Genomic DNA, 24,550 nt, shown 5'->3' with positions numbered 1-24,550 from the left:
AATGTGTAACTGCATAAAGGAGTACGCTAAATACCGCTACATTGTCCCTTGTTATTTGAAGCTGATAACTACTGCAACAAAATGTTTATTAGCATGTTTTTATAAGACAAAAGCTATCGCTTTTTGACTACATGAAGCTCAGAGATAGCCTATCTGAAGAAACTCCCCTTCCTCCATTTAACACTTTTGCTAAGTCCAGGAATTCTTTTCCTATCATGAAATAATATAACTGCATGACAGGAATATTAGCTGGTTTTATACTGGACAACACTAAGAAAACAGCTTAAGCAAAAATTAGCTACTTTTTTTCAAATTTTAAAGAAAACCTTGTATTTTCTCCTCCCTCCCCCTTCTGTTTTGAAGATCAGCACTTTTCTTTGGCTAACAGTGAAAATAAAGATACTCTTTTTAACAAAAGATGTTTAACTTCCCTCAAAAAATACACCAACTTGCTTTAGATTTATGCAAAGCAGTGAATGTCTTATCTGCAGCACTGACAATAAAAGTTTAAAGGAGAGAAATTATGGAGCATCCGGTTCCCCCTCTTTTTTGTTCCTAGAAGACAACAATGAGGAGAAAATAGATAAAACTCCCTTCTAACTGTTTTGAAGATAAGCTCGTTTCTTAATTCTTTGGCTAACAGTGAATATAAAGATACATCTTTTAACAAAACCTTCTCCTTCTCTCAAAAAAACACTGGCTTGGTTTTTAAACTTTTTCCCAAAGGAAAAGTTCTGTAAAGAAATTATACAACTTTTACAAGCAGAGGCCCTGCTTCTAACATAAAGATAATGACCAACAACTCCAGGGTTAAAAACACCAATCCTCAGAAAGACCCCAAGCCATAAAATGATTTAGCTGTAAACTTTGTAAAGTGTGAAAGTTCTATTCCCGGCATTGACAATAAAAGTTCAAAAGACCCTATATTAGTAGGTTCTTACAGTGGATGACACTAAGAAAGCAGCTTATACAAAAATCAGCTCCTTTTTTTTAAATAAAAATGGAAAATCTTATATTTTACAACAAAGAGATACCTCTTCTTAGATAAACACCCATGTTGGTTATCTGAAGAAACACAAGCCCTCAGTAAACCATAAAACCCAGCATTGAATGAGCTGTAACATAACAAGGTCTTTTTTTAGGAATATTTTGTAGAAGTTCAGTTACATAAAGATGTTTAAGGTACACTAGCCTATCCTTTGAAAAATAGTGTTTTTAAAGTACCAAAACAAAAACTGAGTAGAATATGAAAACTGTCACAATTGAGGGGAGTTTACATATGTGTTTCAATAAAAAACGAAGTTAGCATGCAGTGAGGACAATTTGAAGCAGCATATTTTTTTAAAAGCTCTTTAATTTTGCAGCAAAAACACAGGCTTAAAATTAAATAACATAAGCCTAAAAAGCTGCTAAGTTTACTCAATTTCCATAACTAACTAATGATCATCTCTGCAACACAAAGATCTTAGTCTAACTGACTTACCTGGTAAGGTCAACCTCCTTCTCCTCCCCCCACCCCCCAGCCCAGTAAAATTAGGATATATGGGAATGTAAATTGTGAAGAAATAAGTTCTTGGGGGACAGGAATATAATACAAAACCCTCACGTAAAGAAGGGTTTTACAATAATAAAATAAAATGTAAAGACATGTTATAGCTTTCTACATGGTTAAGCAGTGTCTTTAAAATATAGTGTTAGTTTGTTTTTTAAACTTTTGTGTAAACGAATTGCCTAGAATTCTAAAAGTGCTCTACTTTTAAATTGTAAAGATAGCTTTAAAAGTCCATGGTGTGGTTAAGCATCTCCTCCCCCTATGCCCCAAAACCACACACACACACACACACACACACACACACACACACACACACACACACAGGCAAATGAAGGGTTTTACAATAAAACAATTAAAAAGAAAAGCCACAGCCATAGAGAACAGGGCATGGGGATAAGAGAGCTGTCCTGAGGTTTTAGGAGAATATTGATAACTGACTGAAATCTCTTTTAGCGACACAGTTTTGTAGGCAGCCATTCTTTGTGAGTTGTTATGCTTGTGCACAGGTGAGCGTTTGTCATTAAGAATCCCTTCCCCATTCTACGAGGTATTATCTCCCCTGTCCAACGGCCTATCCGAAATAATATTAACAAAAACACAGAGGGATCACATACTTGAAGATACGTTGTAGCGGTGCCTGCAAAGCAACAATTACAATTTTATTATTATCTTGTCTCAACACCTTAGAGAATTTTTTGTTGTGTTTTTATAAAACACTTCTATGCAAACTGTAACCCTAGATGCTGCACAACATTAAATAATATGCACCAGTAGCTGAAAGACCTGAGACATTGCTGAAAACAGAGGTGTCATGATCACTACAGTCCTAATGCAGAGGGCCTGCAGGAAAAGTAAAAGGCACAGCCGAAGCAGAAAATGGTATCATTTAAGAGGGTTTCTGGAGCTACTTTCCAATGGCCCAGATGCCCCAACAGCCTATCCCTCATGCACAAGTAGCCAGGGGCCCTTGTTAGAGGAACAGGCCGTCCATATATTTCGTGTTGTTGAAAAGCTATAACCTAACTACAAGTATACCACGGGTTCAACCTACTTCTCTTTTGACAACCACCCCCACCCCTTGAGCTCCATAAAAACACACTTCACACCGACATTTTAAACTGACATTTTATTTATAACAAGCATCTTCATTTTATTTGTACAATATGCCATGTTTTGTTCCCAGACCACGCTCTAACTTTTATCTAACGTGTATCCGTCAGTTTGATGATTTCATCTAATGCTCTATCTGCTTCCTCCGCCTCTCTCACCTTGTCCATCAACTCTGCTATGAAACCTAAATGTTCCTGGGTTAAACTGGGTCACTGCAGCTCATATCCCAATGTAATGATGGTATTTAAAAAATGATTCATACACAAATTACCACTAAAAAATTACCACTAATTTCTTTAATTTTACAATTCACATCATCTACAGACCAGTTCACACAGTCCAGACCTGGGCGGGATCGGGGCTGGTGCCCCCCAGAGAGGAAAGGTCCCATCTCCCATTTCCCATCACCACTGACAGCAGAAGGAAATGCATAGAGAGTGGCTGGATCCTAGTGATTTGTTTAACTATCTGCTCTGGTCAGACAGGCAGCTCAGACTGCCAGTGACTGGGGCTCCCCTGCCCTGGGTGGCAGAGATCTGGGAGAGAAGGAAACACTCACAGGGACGGGATTCCATAAAACTCTGTGTTGATTCCAGAGGACACAAGCCAGCCTGTGAAATTAACAAGTAAAGAGGGCAGACTGCGGGGAGGGAAGGGGACTTTAACTACCCAGACATCTGCTGGAAAAGGAATACAACAAGACACAAGATTTCCCATAAGCACCTGGAATGTCTTGGGGACAACTTTTTGTTTCAAAAGGTGGAGGAAAAACCGAGAGGGAGGGACATTTTAGACTTGAATCTGACAAGCAGGGAGGAATTGGTTGTGAATCTGAAGGTGGAAGGCAATTTAGGCTAAAGCGACCCTCAAATGATAAAATTCCTGATCCTAACGAAAGGAAGGAGTGAGAATCAGAACAATGGACTTCCAAAAACAGACTAACCAGTTCAGAAGCGTATAGGTGAGGTCCCATGTGAAGAAAATCTAAGGGCTAAAGTAGTTCAGGAGAGCTGGCAATTTCTGAAAGGGGCAATATTAAAGGCACAACTACAAACTGTCCTTATGCAAAGCAAAGAAGGGAAGAATAGTAAGAGGCCAATATGGCTCCAACAGAAACTCTTTAAAGTTGTGAAAATCCATAAAGGGGAAATTTGAAAAATTACTAAGGGGGAGTACAAAGACTAGGACTAGCATGTAGGAACAAAATTGGAAAGGCTAGGGCACAAAATGAGTTTCACCTCACAAGGGACCTAGCAAGAGACAGGTGAGAGGTCCCAGAGGACTGGAGAAGGGAAAATGTAGTACTTATCTTTCAAAAGAGGAACAAAGAGAATGCAGGGAATTGTAAACCAATCAGCCTAACTTTGATACCTGGAAAGATACTGGATAAAATTATTAAACAATCAATTAGGAATCCCCTAGAGGACAATAGGGTTACAAGGAATAGCCAACACGGATTGGTCAAGAGCAAATCATGCCAAATCAACCTAATGTCTTTCTTTAACATGGTTACTGGCATAGTGGATGGGGGGACTCAGTAGACATGATATATCTTGATTTTAGTATCTTGATGTATCTTGATTTTAGTCAGGATTTTGACACAGTGCCACCAAACATTCTCATGAATAAACTAAGGGAATTACTATAAGGTGCTGGGACAAATGGTCAAAAGACTGAACTCAAAAACTATCAATGGTTGTGTGTCAAACTGGGGGAACAATTCTAGTGGGGTCCAGCAGGGGTCAGTCCTGAGTCACATACTATGCAATATTTTCATTAATGGCTTAGATTATGGAGTGGAGAATATAAATATTATATTTGCAGATGACATCAGGTTGAGAGGGACTACAAATACTTTCGAGTACAGGACTAGATATTGAGACAAAGTTGACAAATTAGCAAATTGGTCTGGAATCAGTAAGATGAAATTCAATAAGACAATGCAAAGTGCTACACTTACGAAGGGAAAATCAAATGCAGAGCTACAAAATGGGGAATCTCTGGCTAGGTGCTAGTACTGCTGAAAAGGATCCGGAGACTATAGTGGATCACCCATTGAATATGAGTCAGCAGTGTGATGCGGTTGGGGAAAAGGTTAGTAACATTCTGGGGGGTATTAATAGGAGTGTCCTATGTAAGACACGGAGGTAATTGTCCCACTCTACTTGGCACTGGTGAGTACATCCCGATGTGCAGAAAGAGTAGCAAATGTGGCAGGCGACCAGCTTGGCTTAACAGAGAAATCTTTGGTGAGTTTAAACACCAAAAGGAAGTTACAAGAAGTGGAAACTTGGACAGATGACTAGTGAGGAGTATAAAGATATTGCTCGAGCATGCAGGGGTGTAATCAGGAAGGCCAAATCAGAACTGGAGTTGCATCTTGCAAGGGATGTGAAGGGTAACAAGAAGAGTTTCTACAGGTATGTTAGCAAGGAGAAGAAGGTCAGGGAAAGTATGTGACCCTTACTGAATGGGGGAGGCAACCTAGTGACAGATGATCTAGAAAAAGCTGAAGTACTTAATGCTTTTTTTGCCTCGGTCTTCACAGACAAGGTCAGCTCCCAGACTGCTGCACTGGGCAGCACAGTATGGGGAGGAGGTGAGCAGCCCTCAGTGGTGAAAGGACACGCTAAGGACTATTTAGAAAAGCTGGACAGGCACAAGTCCATGGAGCCAGATGGAATACATTCGAGGGTGGTGAGGGAGTTGGCTGATGTGATTGCAGAGACATTGGCCATTATCTTTGAAAACTCGCAGCGACCGGTGGATTTCCTGTACGATTGGAAAAAGGCAAATATAGTGCCCATCTTTTAAAAAGGGAAGAAGGAGACTCCAGAAAACTACAGTCTCACCTCAATCCCAGGAAAAATCATGGGGCAGGTCCTCAAGGAATCCATTTTAAAGCACTTGGAGGAGAGGAAGGTGATCAGGAACAGTCAACATGGATTCACCAAGGCCAAGTCATGCCTTACCAACCAGATTTCCTTCTATGATAAGATAACTGGCTCTGTGGATATGGGGAAAGCAGTGGATGTGATATATCTTGACTTTAGCAAAGCTTTTGATATGGTCTCCAACATTATTCTTGCCAGCATGGTAAAAAGGTATGGATTCAATAAATGCACTATAAGGTGGCCAGATCGTCGGGCTCAACAGGTAGTGATCAACGGCTCAATGTTTAGTTGGCAGCTGACATCAAGTGGAGTGCCCCAGGGGTTGGTACTGGGGCTGGTTTTGTTCAACATCTTCATTAATGATCTGGATGATGGGATGGATTGCACCCTCAGCAAGTTCACGGATGACACTAAGCTTGGGGGAGAGGTACATATGCTGGAAGGTAGGGATAAGGTCCAGAGTGACCTAGACAAATTGAAGGATTGGGCCAAAAGAAAACTGATGAGGTTCAACAAGGACAAGTGCAGAGTCCTGCACTTAGGATGGAAGAATCCTATTCACCGTTGCAGGCTGGGGACCATCTGGCTAAGCAACAGTTGTGCAGAAAAGGATCTGGGGATTACAGTGGATGAGAAGCTGGATATGAGTCAACGGTTTGACCTTTTTGGCAAGAAGGCTAATGCCATATTGGGCTGCCTTAGTAGGAGCATTGCCAGCAGATCGAGGGAAGTGATTATTCCCCTCTATTTGGCATTGGAGAGGCCAAATCTGGAATATTGTGTCCAGTTTTGGGCCCCCCACTACAGAAAGGATGTGGACAAATTGGAGAGAGTCCAGCGGAGGGTACAAAAATGATTAGGGTGCTGGGGCACTTATGAGGGGAGACTGAGGGAACTGGGCTTATTTAGTCTGCAGAAGAGAAGAGTGAGGGGGGATTAGATAGCAGCCTTCAACTACCTGAAGGGGGGTTCCAAAGAGGATGGAGCTAGGCTGTTTTCAGTGGTGGAAGCTGACAGAACAAGAAGAAATATTCTCAAATTGCAGTGGGGGAGGTCTAGGTTGGATATTAGGAAAAACTATTTCCCTAGGAGGATAGTGAAGCACTGGAATGGGTTACCTAGGGAGATGGTGGAATCTCCTTCCTTAGAGGTTTTTACGGTCAGGCTTGACAAAACCCTGGCAGGGATGATTTAGTTGGGGATTGGTCCTTCTTTGAGCAGGGAGTTGGACTAGATGACCTACTGAGGTCTCTTCTAACCCTAATCTTCTATGATTCTACCGTGTCCAGTTCTGGGTGCCAAACTTTAGGAGAGATTTAGAAAAAACTGGAGAGCTTCCAGAGGACAGCCACAAAAATAGTCAAAGATTTAGAAAATCTGACCTAGGACGAAAGGTGAAAAAAACTGGATATGTTTACTCTAGAGAAGAGGAGGCTAAGGGGGAACCTGAGAACAGTCTTCCAATATGTTAAGGGCTGTTCTAAAAAGTATGGGGGTCAATTGTTCTTCATGTCCACTGACGGTAGGACAAGTAGTAATGGGATTCATCTGCAGCAAGGGAGATTGTGATTAGTCATAGGAAAAAACTTTCTAACCCTAAATGGAGTTAATCTCTGGAATAGGATCCCAAGGGAGGTTGTGGAATCCCCGTCACTGAAGGTTTTTAAGCCCAGATTGGACAAACACCTGTCCTGGATGGTCTAGGTTGACTTGGTCCTGCCTCACAACAGGGGGATGGACCAGGTGACCTCTCGATGTCCCTTCCAGGATGATATTTCTATGATTCTACTCTATGAAATGTCTCCTGAGATGAAATCCCCTGAACTTTGTTCCCCTCCGTTGCCCGTTATCTGGTGACCAGCTAGCCAGGGTCCAGGGAGTTATGAAACATTACACCGAGAAAAAAAAATGGTCTTGAAAGTTTTCTAAGAACCCAGAGAAGAAGGAAATAAGTCAGCCCATGGGGAGTGGAGAAATAACAATTTTTTCAGAGAAAGATATAGACATTTAACGGTCTTGCTGGTGCAAGCCACAGGCGGTGCGGCGGGGGGGGGTGACCACAAATGCCCCCCCAGATTTCCTATTTGGCTTATACGGACAATGCTCACATGGACTGAGCATGCTGGATAGCACTGATGAAATGGGCTGCCCTCATTCTGTGCCCCCACTATGGGCAGGCATGGGTCATCTCTGCTGGTGACTCTCAATCCCGACCTGCAGACCCTCCATCCCAGTCCTGGACTCAGGCCCTCAGACAGCTCCGTTTGTGCTTCCTAATGTCTGACTCTGAGAACTGTTTCCATTCGTGACACGGCCATGTGTGGGGAAACAGCTTTCACTGCCAGGGGGATGGGGAGATATCCCTGCTCAGATGTTCAGCTTGACTGTCAGGCCTCAGGGATGATAGCCTGCTACAGATGGGAGGGTTTTACTGTCCAGGCCATGGACACTGGGGGTACGTCAACACCACACCAAAAAAACCCACTGCAGCCAGTTTCAGAGGCCAAGTCAATTGATCCCGTAGGGTGGACCAGACTGGACACAGCCCCAGCTGTGCAGAGCCCAAAATGCTGAGTGTCTGAACATGTTGGGGGCCCGTCATTTCTCCCTGCCATGTGGCTGGGTGTACATGCCCCAGGACAGCCTAGCACCCGCCTACAAACTGAGAACCTGACCATGAGGTTTCCTGTCCCCACCCAGCTGGGGCTGCAACCCCTGTGGGCCCAGGCAGAAGGGCTGCCCCCTCCTCAGACAGGCCATGAAGATGCCGCTCGTGGGGGATGGGAAGACATCGTCTGGGAATGAATAAGGGGATCTCATGCTCTGTGAGTGCTGTCTCAGTTGTATTAGGGCACCCTGAGGGAGTGGCACGGATGAGGAGAAGACCAGGGGGCTTTATGCATTTATGGGTCAAGTCTTCAAGCTCTTCTCTGCAGCTTCGTGGGCTCAAAACATCCAATTTACCACAAGAGAAGCCAATATTTTCAGGTGATCCCATGACTCCTGATGCTGGGGCTTTACGAAATACACCAAGGCATTTCAGGAGAGCTTGGAGCTTGATGGAGAAATGGGCCCGGGGCCTCAGGACAATATTAAGCCACTTTCTGGGGCCCAGAATTGTAGGCGCGTGAGATATTCAAACGTGCGGACAGCCAGGGTCACATTTCCAAATGGTCACCCCTGTTGTGTGGGAACATTTGCTCTTTACTCAACCATGCCAGCCATGGGGCAGGCCCAGAGGAACATGGCTCCAGCACCACCTGTTTAGGGCCTTCCCCATCGCCCATCACCATGGTATCTGTGCTCCTCCACGTCCACCACTGGGTGACCTACGTGCTCCCCAGCATCTGGGAGAATTTCTGCCATGGGCTCTATGGCTGGGCTACAGGAAGTCACAGCAGGGCCCCCATCCCCTTGTTACTGCTCTGAGACACACACTGGAGAGGAAGCAGGGAGCTGAGCCAAGCCAGCGGGTGACTCAGCATCAGCTGCACTCCCTGCCAGATGAGCTGCTGGAGAAGAGGTGAAGGGCAAGCTCCAGATGAGCCTGGTGCCAGGTGTGCTGGGCTCCAGGCAGGTCCCAGGGGCCCTGCTCCCAGATGCTTGCCGGCGGCGGGGGGGAGAGAGATGTCCTGTCCCAGAGGGACTTTCCCCTGAGCTCCTTCCTCCTTGATCTCCAGCCACAAGCTCCCTCCCTCGTGCCCCCCATGTGTCAGTGGAGTAATGCTGAGGTTTCTGAGGGTGCCTGCATGGTCCCAGCTCCCCACGAGGGCAGAGCATATGTGACTTGTGGTTTGCTGCTGGCTCTATAAATCCCCCAGGGCTGAGGCATGAGCACTGTTGCTTTCCCCAGATGGTGATGATGTTGATCCTGATCCTGCTGCCCGCGGCCTTTCTCCTGCCCCCCGGTGCTGGGGCTGGTGAGTGTTGGGGGATGAGGGATTGTGGGGAATGAAGCTGGCAGCTCTCTGGGCTGTTTGCAAATCCTGGTTCCTCTCCAGAGTCAGATACTTCTGCCAGGGTGATCGCTGGCTCCCAGGACCCAGCTAGGGAAGGGTTTGGAGTTGGGGGCGATGGAACCCAGGTGGCAGAGCTGGTACCGAGATAACCCCCTGAGACACAGAGAGAGACTGAGAGCAGGAGAGAGACACAGGGGGATCTTAAGTAGGGTCTGGGAGCTCAGACTCCTGGGCTCTATCCCTAGCTTGGGAGTGGAGTCCAGAGGTTAGAGCAGCATGGGGGGAGGGGGGTTGGGAGTCAGGACTCCTGGGTTCTAGCTCCTTCGTCTGTGCTGTCACATTACATTGAAGTTGTTTAGGAAAGGGGCTGTGCTGCACCTGGCACAACGGGGCCCTGATCTTGGTCAGGGTCTTGGCAGTGCTCAGCACAATGGGGCCCTGATCTCAGCCAGACTCAGTGCAGCACCTGGCACAATAGAGGCGCTGATCTTGGTTGGGGTCTGTGCAGCGCCTGGCACAAGGGAGGCCCTGATCTAGGTTGGTTGCACCATATGCAAATAACAGCAACTGATTTTTAAACAACCTGATTGATTTTGATGCCAAATTAACTTTCCTAAATCATCGCTGAAAATGGTCAGGTGTGAGCTACACACAGACTTGCATTGGTTTAACTAAACTGATTTTAAACCACATCTGTAGTTCAAATGGTTCAGCTCTACCTGTGATTTAAACTTGGCTGATAGCATTGGAAATTTCCCAGGGGCCAGCTAACCCCACAGAACCAGCGGTGGGTCACCCATACAAGTGCCTGCCTATGGGGGGCTGCCTGGGGTTAAAGCAAATGGTGCAGTCTTGCACTTCCTAAATCCTACATCCCTCTGATGGACAGAGACTTTCTCACTTCCACCTCAATCTATCCCTGCCCAGTTTATCCCCACTTGTCCTTGTGACAACATTGTCCTTCAGCTTCACTAGCTCTTCCCCTGCCCTTCTGTCCCCTCCACCCTGATGTCTTTACATCGATTGTCTAGATTTGGTTTCATGCCCAGAGACCCATGTGTGTTGAGACTTGTTCTGAACTGGTCCGAAGAGGCTTTTATTTTTCCATGGGAAATTTGACTTTTAATTGAAAGCCCCCAAAGTTTTTTTTTTATTATTCACTTTTTATTAATTTTTTTAAAAGACAGAGAGAGAAAGTGAGGAAACAAACAACCAAATATACATAAACTCCTCATAATACAAAAACTTCTCATAAGATATTAAATATTTGATACTCACCTTAGCTAGGCTTGAGACGTTATCTGTAATATGAATGGTTAGAATATCAATCCCTCACTGTATTCCACAATTTACAAACACAATTTGCTTATAAAAATCCCACTAAAGAAAAATTATTAAAGGAAGAAAACGACTAGAAGCAAAACTCAGAGGAGGGGGATAGAGATGGGGAGGGGACGGAAGTGGATAGAGAAAAGGAGCAGGTGAGGGGGGGCATGCATTTGTTCGGATCATTCGGATACTTCCAGGAAAGCATCTCATGTCTCTAACAACTTTTCTTGGGTATCTCTGTAACAGTTTAGTGGGTTAGCGATTGTCCCTCCCCCTCTGGCTCACTACGTCACTGGGGCACCACCCAGTATTGAGGAGTTAGCGAATCAGATGTCCGGACCCGAGGACCCTTTACTGGGGTAGGGATGAGTCACGAAGTAGGCTAGGTGGCGCTGACCATCAGGCCTGGCATAGCAACAAACAGGCCATTCATCCTAAGGTGGTGAGGTTGCCACCCCAGGCAACAGGAGTAGGGAGGACCCGGGCTCACCCTACTCCACCGGGTGACAGCCCAGGGCTCTAACAATGGCGGATGAGTCAGTGAGGATCCCACCACAACACGCTGACTGAGGTTCTGACAAACAAACTGGACCAGCATCTGTTTTCCCTCAGCTACTTCTTACCACAGTCTGAGCAAGGGGTTCTGTAGTCCACAGGTCCTCTGTCTCATCGGGGTATTAACCTGCCAGCAATCCTGGTCAGTCCCCTCCACTCTCAGCTTCCTCTGGAGTCAGGGTGATCCTTGACTCGGTAGCAGAACCTGGGGCCTGCAGCAGGCCCCGGACATCTGTCTCCTTCCCTGGCTCAGGCTCAACTGGGCTAGAGGCCCCTCTTATACTTGCTTAGCCACTCCACCACACTACACACAGTCTACCATTCTTTACATGGTGGCCAAGCTTAGGGTGTCTATGGTCCAATCTTTGATTGTTGGTCGCTTTTTGGATTTCTGTTTTTGTGGAATGAGTCTTTCCACCACTGTTAGTGCTCTGCTTAGCCAGGGTCTTTCAGATTTGTTCTGCTTCCAATTAACACCCATTAGGTTGAAAAATACATGTTTATTTTTATTTGAATAAAAAAAAATCCTCTCCAATTCAGTTCCTCCCAAAGCCTCTAGGTGCCTTCCCAGAGCATTTGTGTTAAGTCAGCACCTGCCAAATTACAGCACCAATATTTGTCTGATTTAGCAGCATCTGTTTTGAACGATTAAAGAGTGGTCCAAATCATCCTACATATTCCTGTGGAATTAATCTTAAATGTAGGTCCAAGGAGCAGTTCGGAGCATTGGCTACAATTTGTTTCCATTTGGTTAGCAGAAAATAATTGGCCTAGTTCCTCTTCCCAATGCTTTAGGGGATCAGTGTTTAGTTCAAATTTGCTGGTCAGGTGTGCATATAATGTTGCCTTGGTTCTTGGAAATCTGACAAACATTTGGAGAAACGAAAGCAGTATTGGGTCAGGGGTAGGGAAGGAAGTGGGGATAAACAGATGAGAGACAGCATGTTACTGTTGCAAACCTTGCCACTCCTTCTTACTCTCTCACGTAGAGCTAGTCAATAGGTGGACCATGGACCACATCTGGACTGCCGGACACTTTTGAATGGACCCCAAAATCTTTTTATTACTTATTATTATTATCATTATTGTTGGCTTGTTAGTATTATGTTCTGTGGAGTCTATCCTTGATTATACCTTGACCAAGAAATTTGGACCTTGACAAATAATAATTAACTATCTCTGCTCTGGCAAAATTGATGACCAAATATTTACATATATTCAGCTGAAAAGTGCCAAAAACTGGGGGAAATAATCAGATTTCGAAGAAAAATGCCAAAATGTTGAGGAGAGGAGGTGTGTTCTAAGAAACTTTTCATTATCTAGAAAACCCAATTTTCTGTTGAAAAAGAATTTGGAGGGCCAGTGTTGGAGCAGCCCTGGCTTGTCACTGTGGCTTGATGGAGAAGGTGAAACATCAGCAGGGGACGTGTCAGTGGTGTTCTGGTTGACTTTGCCTCCTAAATCCGTTAACTCAAGGCAGAGCAATTACTGACCCACTCCCGGTGTGTTTGACACTGATTCGCCACCCAGATAGGTCAGAGCTGTAGATTTACCCCCAGCCCCATGGGGTGTTCAGTCTGGGGCAGAGCGGAGCAGGGGGCAGGGTTCCAGGCACAGTGATCCCCCCCCCCCCCCAGGAAAACATCACAGGGTGTGAGTTGAGGCTGAGCGGACTCCCCTTCAGGATGGGGCTCTTTATATGAACCTGGTCTTCCCCCAGGTGAGATAATCGGGGGCTGGGAAGCCAAGCCCCACTCCAGACCCTACATGGCCTATCTGGAAATACAACATGGAGTTAGTAGATCCTTATGTGGAGGGTTCCTGGTGTCGGAGAACTTCGTGCTGACGGCCGCTCACTGTAATGGAAAGTAAGTGCCTCTGTGCTGGGGATGTTGGGGCAGATTGGATTTAGCAGGTGGTGGGGGAGCCAGAAGCTCTGGCACCATCTTAGTTGCAGGGAAGGAGCAGTTAGTGTGACAGGCTGGGAAAGCAAAGCCCGTGGGTCTGATCTGCTCAGGGAGCGTTGGTATGTCTCTAGGGGCCTCTGCAAACCATGGTCCAGCACCAATGCTGGGTAAATCAATGGAGCGACAGCCAGTGAGAGCAGCTGGGGTCTGGTCCATTGCCCAGATCAGGGCAGTGAGGTGCTCACAGCCCCAGGACAGCTCTACAAGTCTTTGGGTTGGGGGGTCTGGGCATGGACCCCTCTCTCGATCTAGCCGGGAGGGGTCACAGGGATAAGGGAAGCTGAGACCCAGGGGCTGGGAGGACAATAAGGAGTGAAGCCACTTGTGGGCCAGCACAAGGGCTGGTGAAGACACAGGCTGGGACCCCAACACCTCTGGGCAGATGCTTTGTGCTGGAGCCAGTGCCCGCCATGGAGGAAAGGCCCTTGTGCCATGCCCCTGCCCACCTGAGGAAGCCAGTCTCTTTCCCAAGATGGACCGGAGCCAGCTCTGCTAGAGGGAAAAGGCCTCATCTCCCATTCCCCAGCCCCCCAGATAGCCAGTCTCCAGTCCTGGGTCTGGATCAGAGACAGCAATGTGTCAATGGGTATTTTACATTTTTACTGGCTGGGAGCTGAGTCCGAAATCACTTCTTTAAACCCAAGGCTTCCCTGTCCCCACAAGTAGCCATATTCCTGTGTCAGACCCACATGTGCACATCCCATACCATATACATGTTCTAGCCCCTACAACCCACATGTTGCTCTCGGCTTTTGCAGCAAGATCATTGTCGTCCTGGGAGTCCATGATATTACCAAACAGGAACAGAGCCGACAAGTGATCCCTGTGAGATGCCAGTACCCCCACCAGGATTATGACAAGAAGTCCCATAATAACGACATCATGCTGCTGGAGGTACAGCCCCATCCCATCCCCCCAAGAGATCTCACAGTGCTGCAGGTACCGCCCCCATCCCATCCCCCCACCCCCAGTGACCTCACACTGCTGCAGGTACCACCCCATCCCATCACCTTGCCCCCAGTGACCTCACACAGCTGCAGGTACCGCCCCATCCCATCCCCGCCCCCCCGTGACCTCATGGCCATTCACTGGTTTTAGGTACTTTCTCCTTGAGTTCATATGTCTCTGCCCATCATTGGCTCTGGCCCTCGTATTCATCCTTGTCCTTGTGTCCTTTCCTGTTTGTAGCTGGAGCGCAAAGCACGTCTCAATGGATATGTCGGGCTCATCCCCCTGCCCGTGGCCCATCAGCGAATGCATCCAGGCACCGTGTGCAGCATCGCCGGCTGGGGCTCGACCAGTGCACACAATATTCTGAACTCGAACACACTCCGGGAGGCGGACGTGGTGGTGATGCAGGATGCTGCGTGTCCGAGGAATCCTGGTGGGATATACCGTGACTATAACCCCTCCACCATGATGTGTGTGGGGGACCCAGAGAAGGGCAAAAGCTCTTTCAAGGTAAATCTCCTCCTGCCTTCAAGCTCCCTTGACAAATTTTTGTTGTTAATGAGGCTGTTGGGGTTGCGGTCGGGCCTCAGAGAGAAGATCAGAGGTCAGGCCCTGCTGCGCTCAGTGCTGTACAAATGAATGGGGAACTAGGATGTTGCTAGTGATGCAAGAGTGTGCTGCTGAGACCTGTTCTTTATCTGTTTCTTGTTCCATTTCACAGGGTGACTCTGGGGGTCCCCTGGTGTGCCAGCAAACAGCCCAGGGCATCGTCTCTTGGGGATCAAAGGTGGGGACCCCACCCGCTGTGTACACAAGAGTCTCCACCTTCATCCCCTGGATACGGAAGACTATGAGGATGCTGCAGCCTTGAGCCCTGCTGGTAATTACTGCACGGGCCGGAGGTTCACCACTTCTGTCCTTTGGCTTGGCCCAGATGTAGGGTCTGCTTTGCGGGGGGGCTGAGTCCCCCCCCCCCCCCACCAGCCATTGCTGTGTGCTCAGGCAGCGCCCAACCCATGAGCATCAACGCAGGAAGCCTAGGGGAGTTAGGGTCAGGTTCAAGGTCAGCTTATCTTGGCTCCCTTGGAAATCCCAACCCAGACCCCTCGGCTGCCTCTTCACTAGGGAAACAACTGGTTTTATTTTCCCCAGGGTAATGGACACAAGCCAAACCCAGGGAGGACCCAGCGGTTTGTGCCTCTCCCCCGTGTCAGCCAGTCAGGTGACCGTTTATGGGAGATCCTCGTTCTTACCTGACCTGTTAAGTGGTGTTAAAACTGAAGCCTGCCCTGTCCTCTCTGGTCCTTTCCCACGTGTTAGTTCCCCCGGGATGGCCACCTCCTGTTCCAAACACACATGTTCCTAGGACTGGCAAGGCCAGCGGGAGTTTGTTCATGGGAAGGGAAATTAGCAAAGGATATGTTGATTTCAGATTAAATGACAGCTCTGAGCGCCTCCTTCTAACCTCCCCTGCCCTGCCCTACCGCTCAGTCTGCTGCATTTCGCTCGCTGCTTCTTAGCCAGCAATGAATAAAAATGAAGTTACAAAACAATGAATTTGTGCCTTCCTGGGAACTGAATGAATGCCCCCCCAGCCAATTGTTGTACCTAACAGGTGTAACCAGGGACTGGTTTGGACCCCATGAGGAATTCACCTCCAGGGTTGGAGTCGTTCACGCCGGGTCTGCTAGAAAGACAAGGAAAATCATGAGTGAAAAAGCAATGCACTATGTGTGTTATCAGTTCTCCTGGCTATGGTATCCCGTCGCTGACACCTGGGACATCTCCCTGCCAATAGAGCGCATTTAGACCCATTGGAGGAGAAATTGGTACCAGGGTATTTTTAGTTTCCCTTCTATGTAATTCCTCTTCCACTCTGTACACCCATCCGGAGACAGAAGGATCACAAACAGGAGACAGGCTGGTCCCCTCCATCAGGCCTCTGAGCCCATACCATCAAGGGCCCCTACTTTAGTAAGCCCAACCTAACTTGAAACAATCACCCAGAATTAAATCAAAATACATTTGGAGATTCTTGTGTATATGCTGGGGTGGGGGGGGGGCACCTCTCCAGATATCTATTGGAGACAATGCCCTGTGCCCTGGACTACCTCGTTGCACACCAGGGGCCCGCCAGAATCACAGAAGGAGAATCAGTGACTGGCATTTCCCAGCCCAGCCTGTCCAACAGAGATCTCAGATTTTCGGACAGTTATTTTCTGCCTCTGAAGGCCCAGCCGTTGCCACCAAACAGAACCGGCCTGGAAATGGGTGGGCAGACAGTGATATCTAGAGCTGGGCAGAATGATGTACCCATGGAAAAGGCAGTTTAGACAAAACTGAATTTTTTCACAGAAAAATTTGATTTTACAGACAATTTTATATTTTTTCATGGGGAAAATTGAAATGAAATATTTCATTTCATGGCAGTTCCATGCAAATCAGAATATTTGGTAGTTAGGAATTAGTTCAACTGCTTTTTCCTATCCGTGCATTGGCTCATAGGCATTGACTCCGTGGGTGCTCCAGGGCTGGAGTGAACATGGGGCAAAATTAGTGGGTGCTCAGCACCCTCCAGCAGCCAAGCTCCTCCTCTTCCCCCTCTCCCCAGCATCTCTCACTCGCCAGCAGCTCATTGACCAATTCCTCCCCCTCCCTCTCCCTCCCAGCGCCTCCTGCCCCCCACAAAACACCTGTTTCACATGTTTGGGATGCCCCTGGAGGGAGTGGAAGGAGCAGGGACACAGCGTGTTTGTGGGAGGTGGCGGGGAAGGGCTGTAGACAGGGTGTTAGGGCAAGCGGTGGAATGGGGGTGGGACTAGGGGCAGGGGGGAGGGGGAATCGAACACCCCCGGCTAGAGGGGAAGTCGGCGCCTATGCATTGAGTTAGGTTGTTGTAGTTCAGGTCTTCATTCTCTCCTAAGGGACTGAGCTGTTTGAGGCATCATGCATCATGCATCATGCATAGTCCAGGCAGGGGCTACATAAGGGAAAATAGAGGCCTGAATTACAGTTCCCAGAAGGCAATGTTGACCTTGCTTGAAATGTAGCATTTTGGGTGAGCTCAACAAACCAAAATCCCAGAATCATAGAAATGTAGGGCTGGAAGTGACCTGGAGAAGTCCTCTAGTCTAATCCTCTCCTCTGAGGCTGTACCAAATAAACCTAGATCATCCCTAACAGGTGTTTGTCCAACCTGGTCTTAAAAACCTCCAGTGATGGAGATTCCACAACTTCCCTAGTTAACCTGTTCCAGAGCTTAACTATTCTTAGAGTTAGAAAGTTTTTCAAATATACAACCTAAATCTCCCTTGCTGGAGATTAAGCCTATTACTTCTTGTCCTACCTTCAATGGATATAGAGAACATTTGCTCACTCTCCTCTTTAGAACAGACCTTAACATATTTGAAGATGGTTATCATATCACTTCTTCATTAGCCTAAACATGCCCAATTCTTTCAGCCTTTCCTCCTAGGTCAGCTGTTCTAAACCTCTGATCATATATTTGTTCTTGTTTCTCTTCTCTGGACTCTCTCCAGTTGGTTCACATGGAAGGAAACGTCTCAATCTGTTCACATCTCAGCATGTTTCATTTTGATTAAAAATGTTGAAATGAAACATTTCGACATTTCTGAGTCAAACCTGTTTTGGGAATTTCCATTCTGTCAAAAATGTTGAAATCTCAACTTTTCTTTGAAGATAAAGATTGGAATATTGCCATTTCCTGTGGGACGGGAACGCTCACTCTCCCTCAGCTCCAGCGAGACCCTGCCCCTATGGACATCTACAGCAAAGCTCCCATCTACGTCTATGGGGCCAGGATTTCACCCAGGCTCCAGTCTGTTGGGTAGCCTCAGGGTTGAGTTCACCAGTAGATCCTCTAGTGAGGGTGAAGAGTAAAGAGAGTCAGAACATGTGGTAGGGATGTGGGGAGGGAGGGAGGCTTTTTCATCAACATTTTCCCTGGAAAACTTTGTTGAAAAATCAAAGTCCAATAATTTCTAGTCATGATGCATCCTGGGAGTTGTATTTCAGGTGCCTCATGCCCTTATGGGAACACGGGCCTGGAAGACTCTTACTGGGTCGTAGAGTCCAGTTTCTGCTATCCCAGGCATCTCCAACATATCATCCCATCCATAAACTTATCAAGCTTTGTCTGCATGCTTGTTAGGTGCTTCGCCCCCAGCATCTGCCATTGGAGGTTGTTCCAGAACCTCCCCCCTCTGATGGTTAGAATCCTTCTCATCTCCAGCCTCCATTGATCCCTGCCCCGTTTATCCCCATTTGATTTGTCCTTTATCTTCAGCAGCTCGTCTCCCTCCCTGGTGCAATCAGGCCCCCTCTCAGACTGAGTTTTAGGCTAACCTAGCCCAGGTATTTTATTCCCCTCTCGTCAGACCGGCTCACCATCCCCCTGATTGTCCCACCAGCCCTTTTCAACACCTGCTCCAGCTGAGATTCCTCTTTCTGGGACAGGGCTGTGAACCAGATTCCAGCTGAGCAATGCCCAGACCTTCTCCTCTGGCATTAAACCCTCCCTCTCTCTACTGGGGACACCTTGGCTGCTCCATCCCAAAATCACATTGACTTTTCTCCTGGCCATGGCCGACACACCCAGGTCTCCCTCACCCTCATTCGCTTCCAGCTCATGAGCCCCCAGCTCAGAGCAGCAATTCCTGTTATTTGTCAACTATGTGCATGAGCCCATGTTAAATTTACATAAGAACATAAGAATGGCCAGACTGGGTCAGACCAAAGGTCCATCTAGCCCAGTATCCTATCTTCCGACAGTGGGCAATGCCAGGTGCCCCAGAGGGAATGAACAGAACAGGTAATCATCAAGTGATTCATCCCGTCACTCATTCCCAGCTTCTGGCAAACAGTGGCTAGGGACACCATCCCTGCCCATCCTAGCTAATAGCCATTGAAGGACCTATCCTCCATGAATTTATCTAGTTCTTTTTGAACCCTGCTATAGTCTTGGCCCTCACAACATCCTCTGGCAAAGAGTTCCACAGGTTGACTATGTGCTGCATGAAAAAAATACTTCCTTTTGTTTGTTTTAAACCTGCTGCCTATTAATTTCATTTGGTGGCCCCTAGTTCTTGTGTTATGAGAAGGAGTAAATAACACTTCCTTATTTACTTTCTCCATACCAGTCATGATTTTATAGACTTCTATCATATTCCCCCCTTAGTTGTCTCTTTTCCAAGTTGAAAAGTCCCAGTCTTTTTAATCTCTCCTCATATGGAAGCTGGTCCATACACCTAATCATCTTTGTTGCTCTTTTCTGAACCTTTTCCAGGTCAAATATATCTTTTTTGAGATGGGGCGACCATATCTGCACACAGTATTCAAGGTATAAGTGTACCATGAATTTATAGAGAGGCAACATGATATTTTCTGTCTCATTATCTATCCCTTTCTTAATGATTCCCAACAATCTATTCACTTCTTTGACTGCCACTGCATATTGAGTGGATGTTTTCAGAGAACTATCCACAATGACTCCAAGATCTCTTTCTTAAGTGGTAACAGTTAATTTAGTCCCTATCATTTTATATGTATAGTTGGGATTATGCTTTCCGATGTGCATTACTTTGCATTTATCAACACTGGATTTCATCTGTCATTTTTTTGCCCAGTCACTGAGTTTTGAGAGATGCTTTTGTACTCTTTGCCGTCTGCGCATGGGACTTAACTCTCTTGAGTAGTTTTGTATCATCAGCAAATTTTGCCACCTCACTGTTTACCCCTTTTTCCAGATCATTTATGAATATGTTAAAAAGGACTGGGCCCAGTACAGACCCCTGGGGGACACCACTATTTACCTCTCTCCATTCTGAAAACTGACCATTTATTCCTACTGTGACATTGCACTCCATATGTTTTATGGAAATATGTTTATGAGTGTGAATATGATGTAACTGGAATATGTTTTATGTAAAAGGTCTCTTGTAAGGTATCATAACAAAGGTATAACCTACTGAATATATTCCTCCTATTTGTATGCATGTATTATTCTTGTATCTGAAGTTGCAAATATGAAGTATAACTCTGAGGTTCTATTGTAATTATGCAAAGTGTGGGCCATTAAGGGTGGTTTAGAATCTTGATGGCTTCCATTGACTAGGACAATTGGTTGTAAATTGTTTATTTACCTGCAAGCCTTCTGTGTACATGTGGGCCAACCCAGGAAGAATGGCGACTAGGGGTAGGTGATTAATAGCTGGGGGAGCATACAGCTGTGATTATCTCTCTCTCAGTGTTATAGAGGCTGGACAATTTACGAATTTACCCTGTATAAGTTTTATACAGAGTAAAATGGATTTATTTGGGGTTTGGATCCCATTTGGAGCTGGGTGTCTGGATGCTGAGCTGTTTTCACTTAAAGCCTGCAGCTTTGGGGGTATGGTCCAGACCCTGGGTCTGTGTTGCAGCAGGCTAGTGTGTCCGGCTCAACAAGACAGGGTTCTGGAAGTCCCAGGCTGGCAGGGAAAACAGGCTCAGAGGTAATTTCAGCACATCAGGAGACAGTCCCAAAGGGGTCTCTGTGACCAAACCGGTCACACCTTTCCTGCCTTTCAACCAGTTACCAATCCATGAGAGCACCTTCCCTCTTATCCCATGACTTTTTACTTCATTTAAGAGCCTTTGGTGAGGGACATTGTCAAGGGCTTTCTGAAAATCTAAATACACTATATCCACTGGATCCCCTTGTCCACATGCTTGTTGACCCCCTCAAAGAATAATAGTAGATTGATGAGACATGATTTCCCTTTACAAAAACCATGTTGACTCTTCCTCGACAAATTATTTTTGTCTATGTGTCTGGCAATTTTGTTCTTTACTATAGTTTTAACTAGTTTGCCCAGTAATGAAGTCAGGCTTACCAGTCTGTAATTGCTAGGATCACCTCTGGAGCCCTTTTTAAAAATCAGCATCACATTAGCTCTCCTCCAGTCATTTGGTACAGAAGCTGATTTAAATGATAGGTTACAGACAACAGTTAGAAGTCCTACTATTTCACATTTGAATTCCTTCAGAACTCTTGGGTGAATCACATCTGGTCCTGGTAACTTACTGTTGTTTAATTTATCAATTTGTTCCAAAACCTCCTCTAATGATACACCAATCTGGGACAGATCTTCAGATTTGTCACCTAAAAAGAATGGCTCAGGTGTGGGAATCTCCCTCACATCCTCAACTGTGAAGACCAATGCAAAGAATTCATTTAGTTTCTCCACAATGGCCTTATCATCCTTGAGTGCTTCTTTAGCACCTCGATCATCCAGTGGCTTCCTGCTTCTGATGTACTTAAAAATAATAATTTGCTATTACATTTTGAGCCTTTGGATAGCTGTTCTTCACATTCTTTTTTGGCCTTCCTGATTATATTTTTACACTTCATTTGCCACAGTTTATTCTCCTTTCTATTTTCCTCATTAGGATTTGACTTCCACTTTTTAAAGGATGCCTTTTCCCCTCTCACTGCTTCTTTTACTTTGTTGTTTAGCCACGGTGGCTCTTTTTTGTTCTCTTACTACGTTTTTTTTAATTTGGAGGTATGCATTTAAGTTGAGCCTCTATTATGGTGTCTTTAAAAAGTTTCCATACAGCTTGCAGGGATTTCACTTTTGGTGCTGTACCTTTTAATTTCTGTTTCATTAACCTCCTCATTTTTGTGTAGTTACCCTTTCTGAAATTAAATGCTACAGTGTTGGGCCAGTGTGGTGTTTTCCCCACCACAGGGATGTTAAATTTTATTATATTATTGTCACTATTACCAAGCGGTCCAGCTATATTCACCTCTTGGACCTGATCCTGTGCTGCACTTAGGACTAAATCAAGAATTGCCTCTCCTCTGGTGGGTTCCAGGACTAGCTGCTCCAAGAAGCAGTCATTTAAAGTGTCAAGAAACTTTATCTCTGCATCCTGTCCTGAGGTGACATGAACCCAGTAAATATGGGGATAGTTGAAATCCCCCATTATTATTATTGAGATTTTTATTTTAATTGCCTCTCTAATCTCCCTGAGCATTTCACAGTCACTATCACCATCCTGGTCAGGTGGTCTGTAATATATCCCTACTGCTATATTCTTCTTATTAGAGCATGGAATTATTATCCAAAGAGATTCTATGGTACAGTTTGGTTCATTTAGGATTTTTACTTCATTTGTTTCTACGCTTTCTTTCACATATTTAGATTCTTTGTCAGAATCTGGGAATGAGCAACAGGGGCTGGATCACCTGGTTATTACCTGTTCTATTCATTCCCTCTGGGGCACCTGGCACTGGCCATTGTTGGAAGACAGAATACTGCATCTGGAAACATTTCAGAGAATGCTACCATGGAGGTCCTGGACTTCAATCTCTTACCTAGCAGCCTAAATTTGGCCCCCGGGACCTCTCTCCTATCCTTCCCTATGTCATTGGTACCTACATGTACCATGACAACCAACTCCTCCCCAGCACTAAACATAAGCCTATTTAGATGTCTCAAGAGATCCACAATCTTTGCACCATGCAGGCAAGTCTCCATCTGGTTCTCCCGGTAATCGCAAACCCAGCTATCTATGTTTCTAATGATCGAATCACCCATTGCTATTACCTGTCTCTTCCTAAGTAACTAGAGTTCCCTCCCCTGGAGAGGTATCCTCAGTACAAGAGTGTACCACAATATCATCTACTCCAGTTAGATGTTCTCCTTCCCTGGGGCTTTCATCCTCCTCAACAGCACAGAGGCTGTCAGACCAGGGGTGGGACTTTTCTACTGTGTCCCAGAAAGTCTCCTCTGTGTACCTCTCTTTCCCTTAGCTCCTCCAGCTCAACCACCCTGGTCTCCAAAGCCCGTACTCAGTCTCTGAGGGCCAGAAGCTCCTTGCACCAAATGCACACATACGCCACCTGTTCATAGGCAGGTAAACATACATGCTGCATTGGGTGCACTAAACTGGATAGCCCCCCACTCTGTTGCTGGACTACTGCCTGCATTCTCTTTTTACTCCTGAAGCTGGTTCCTTTGTTGATGTTTTGTTTTTATCAGGTGTTTTTTAGCTTAAGTTTAAAGAAATTTAAAGAATGTTAAGTGTATCTAGCCCTCCTCAGACTCCCCCTGTAAACTCCCTCACAAAACTCCCCTGTTAGCTGTTCCTGTTCACTGGCTCCTCTGGTCACTTAGGGGTGGGCTTTTTAAAGCCCTGGTCTTCCTGAGTAGCCCTGCCCCCTGGTTAAATGTTGATGGGTGCTAAAGGGCTAAGGGATCACAGCCTCATTAAGAAGCTCTCAGCTCTCAGCCTTGCCTAGCACGTCGCTAGGCTCAGCACACACACAGTCAGCACATGGTCTCCCAAACAAACAAATCACACAATATATTTTACTCAAGCAGTAAGCACCCCACAAACACAAACATAAACACACACACACACACACACACACCAGACAACAAACTTACCCCAAGGGTCACATAGTCGCTCTTCCTTCACCTGGAAAACTCCCTGGCAACACTCCCCGTTAACCACTCTTCTTCACTAGCTCTGTTCCTGTTTGAACCAGCAACTTGCACAAGGGCACTAACACTGGAGATACTTCCCTGGAGACATCCTAGGTGCTGGTCTCCCTGGCTGGGCTGCATCTCCCATGATGCACCATGGCTTCCCTCTTGGAGCAGTGAAGCATGGGAGGGGCACGGCCATACTGGTTTCTACCAGCCCCTTCCCCTGCAGCAGCTTGCTGTACCCCAGTGGCTCCGGGCGGGGGGATATTTACCTGGGACGCTGATTTCTTGGCATGGGAGCTGCTGGTGCACAGCATGGTGGTGGAGTCATAATGCTGGTACCACCCTTTGCACAGGCCGTCTGACACCACCTCCTGCTCTGCCTCCAGCAGCCTGTTGGTGGTGGTGTCACTCCTGTCTGACCCCGCCCATCCACGCTGCACTCGGAGCCTGGGCTGACATGGTGATCGGCCTCCGGCAGGGGGACGGGCCTCACCCACTCGGTCAGCTCTGCGCTGTGTGATAGCTGCCATGGGCGAGAGAGAGAGAATGGACCCGGATCAGCACAGGGATCGGAGCTGGTGTGGGGCAGCACCACCCGGTTGGAGCCTGGACGTCTGTCCAGGGAATGAGTGTGGGGTCACTGGGGGTGGAGTGATGGGATGGGGGTGTTACGTGCAACAGTGTGCATTCACTGGGGGTGGGGTGATGGGATGGGGTGGTATGTGAAGCAGTA

General features: G+C 46.6%; 1 protein-coding gene and 1 pseudogene across 1 annotated transcript; one reads left to right on the top strand and one right to left on the bottom strand.

Annotated features, from left to right (window-relative positions):
- The window catches only part of LOC135886340 (duodenase-1-like), a 30,384-nt pseudogene that overhangs the window by 2,966 nt on the left and 2,868 nt on the right, over nucleotides 1-24,550 (bottom strand).
- LOC135886561 (granzyme H-like) lies at nucleotides 9,410-15,188 on the top strand. Its single transcript, XM_065414313.1, has 5 exons — nucleotides 9,410-9,476; nucleotides 13,120-13,267; nucleotides 14,125-14,260; nucleotides 14,555-14,827; nucleotides 15,039-15,188. The coding sequence occupies exons 1-5, from the start codon at nucleotides 9,410-9,412 to the stop codon at nucleotides 15,186-15,188; spliced, it is 774 nt and encodes a 257-aa protein (XP_065270385.1).

The sequence above is a fragment of the Emys orbicularis genome, chromosome 12, assembly GCF_028017835.1.
Source record: "Emys orbicularis isolate rEmyOrb1 chromosome 12, rEmyOrb1.hap1, whole genome shotgun sequence".
Classification (NCBI taxonomy): domain Eukaryota; kingdom Metazoa; phylum Chordata; order Testudines; family Emydidae; genus Emys; species Emys orbicularis.
Note: the sequence above shows the minus strand (reverse complement) of the source record. Positions and strands in the feature narration are given on the sequence as shown.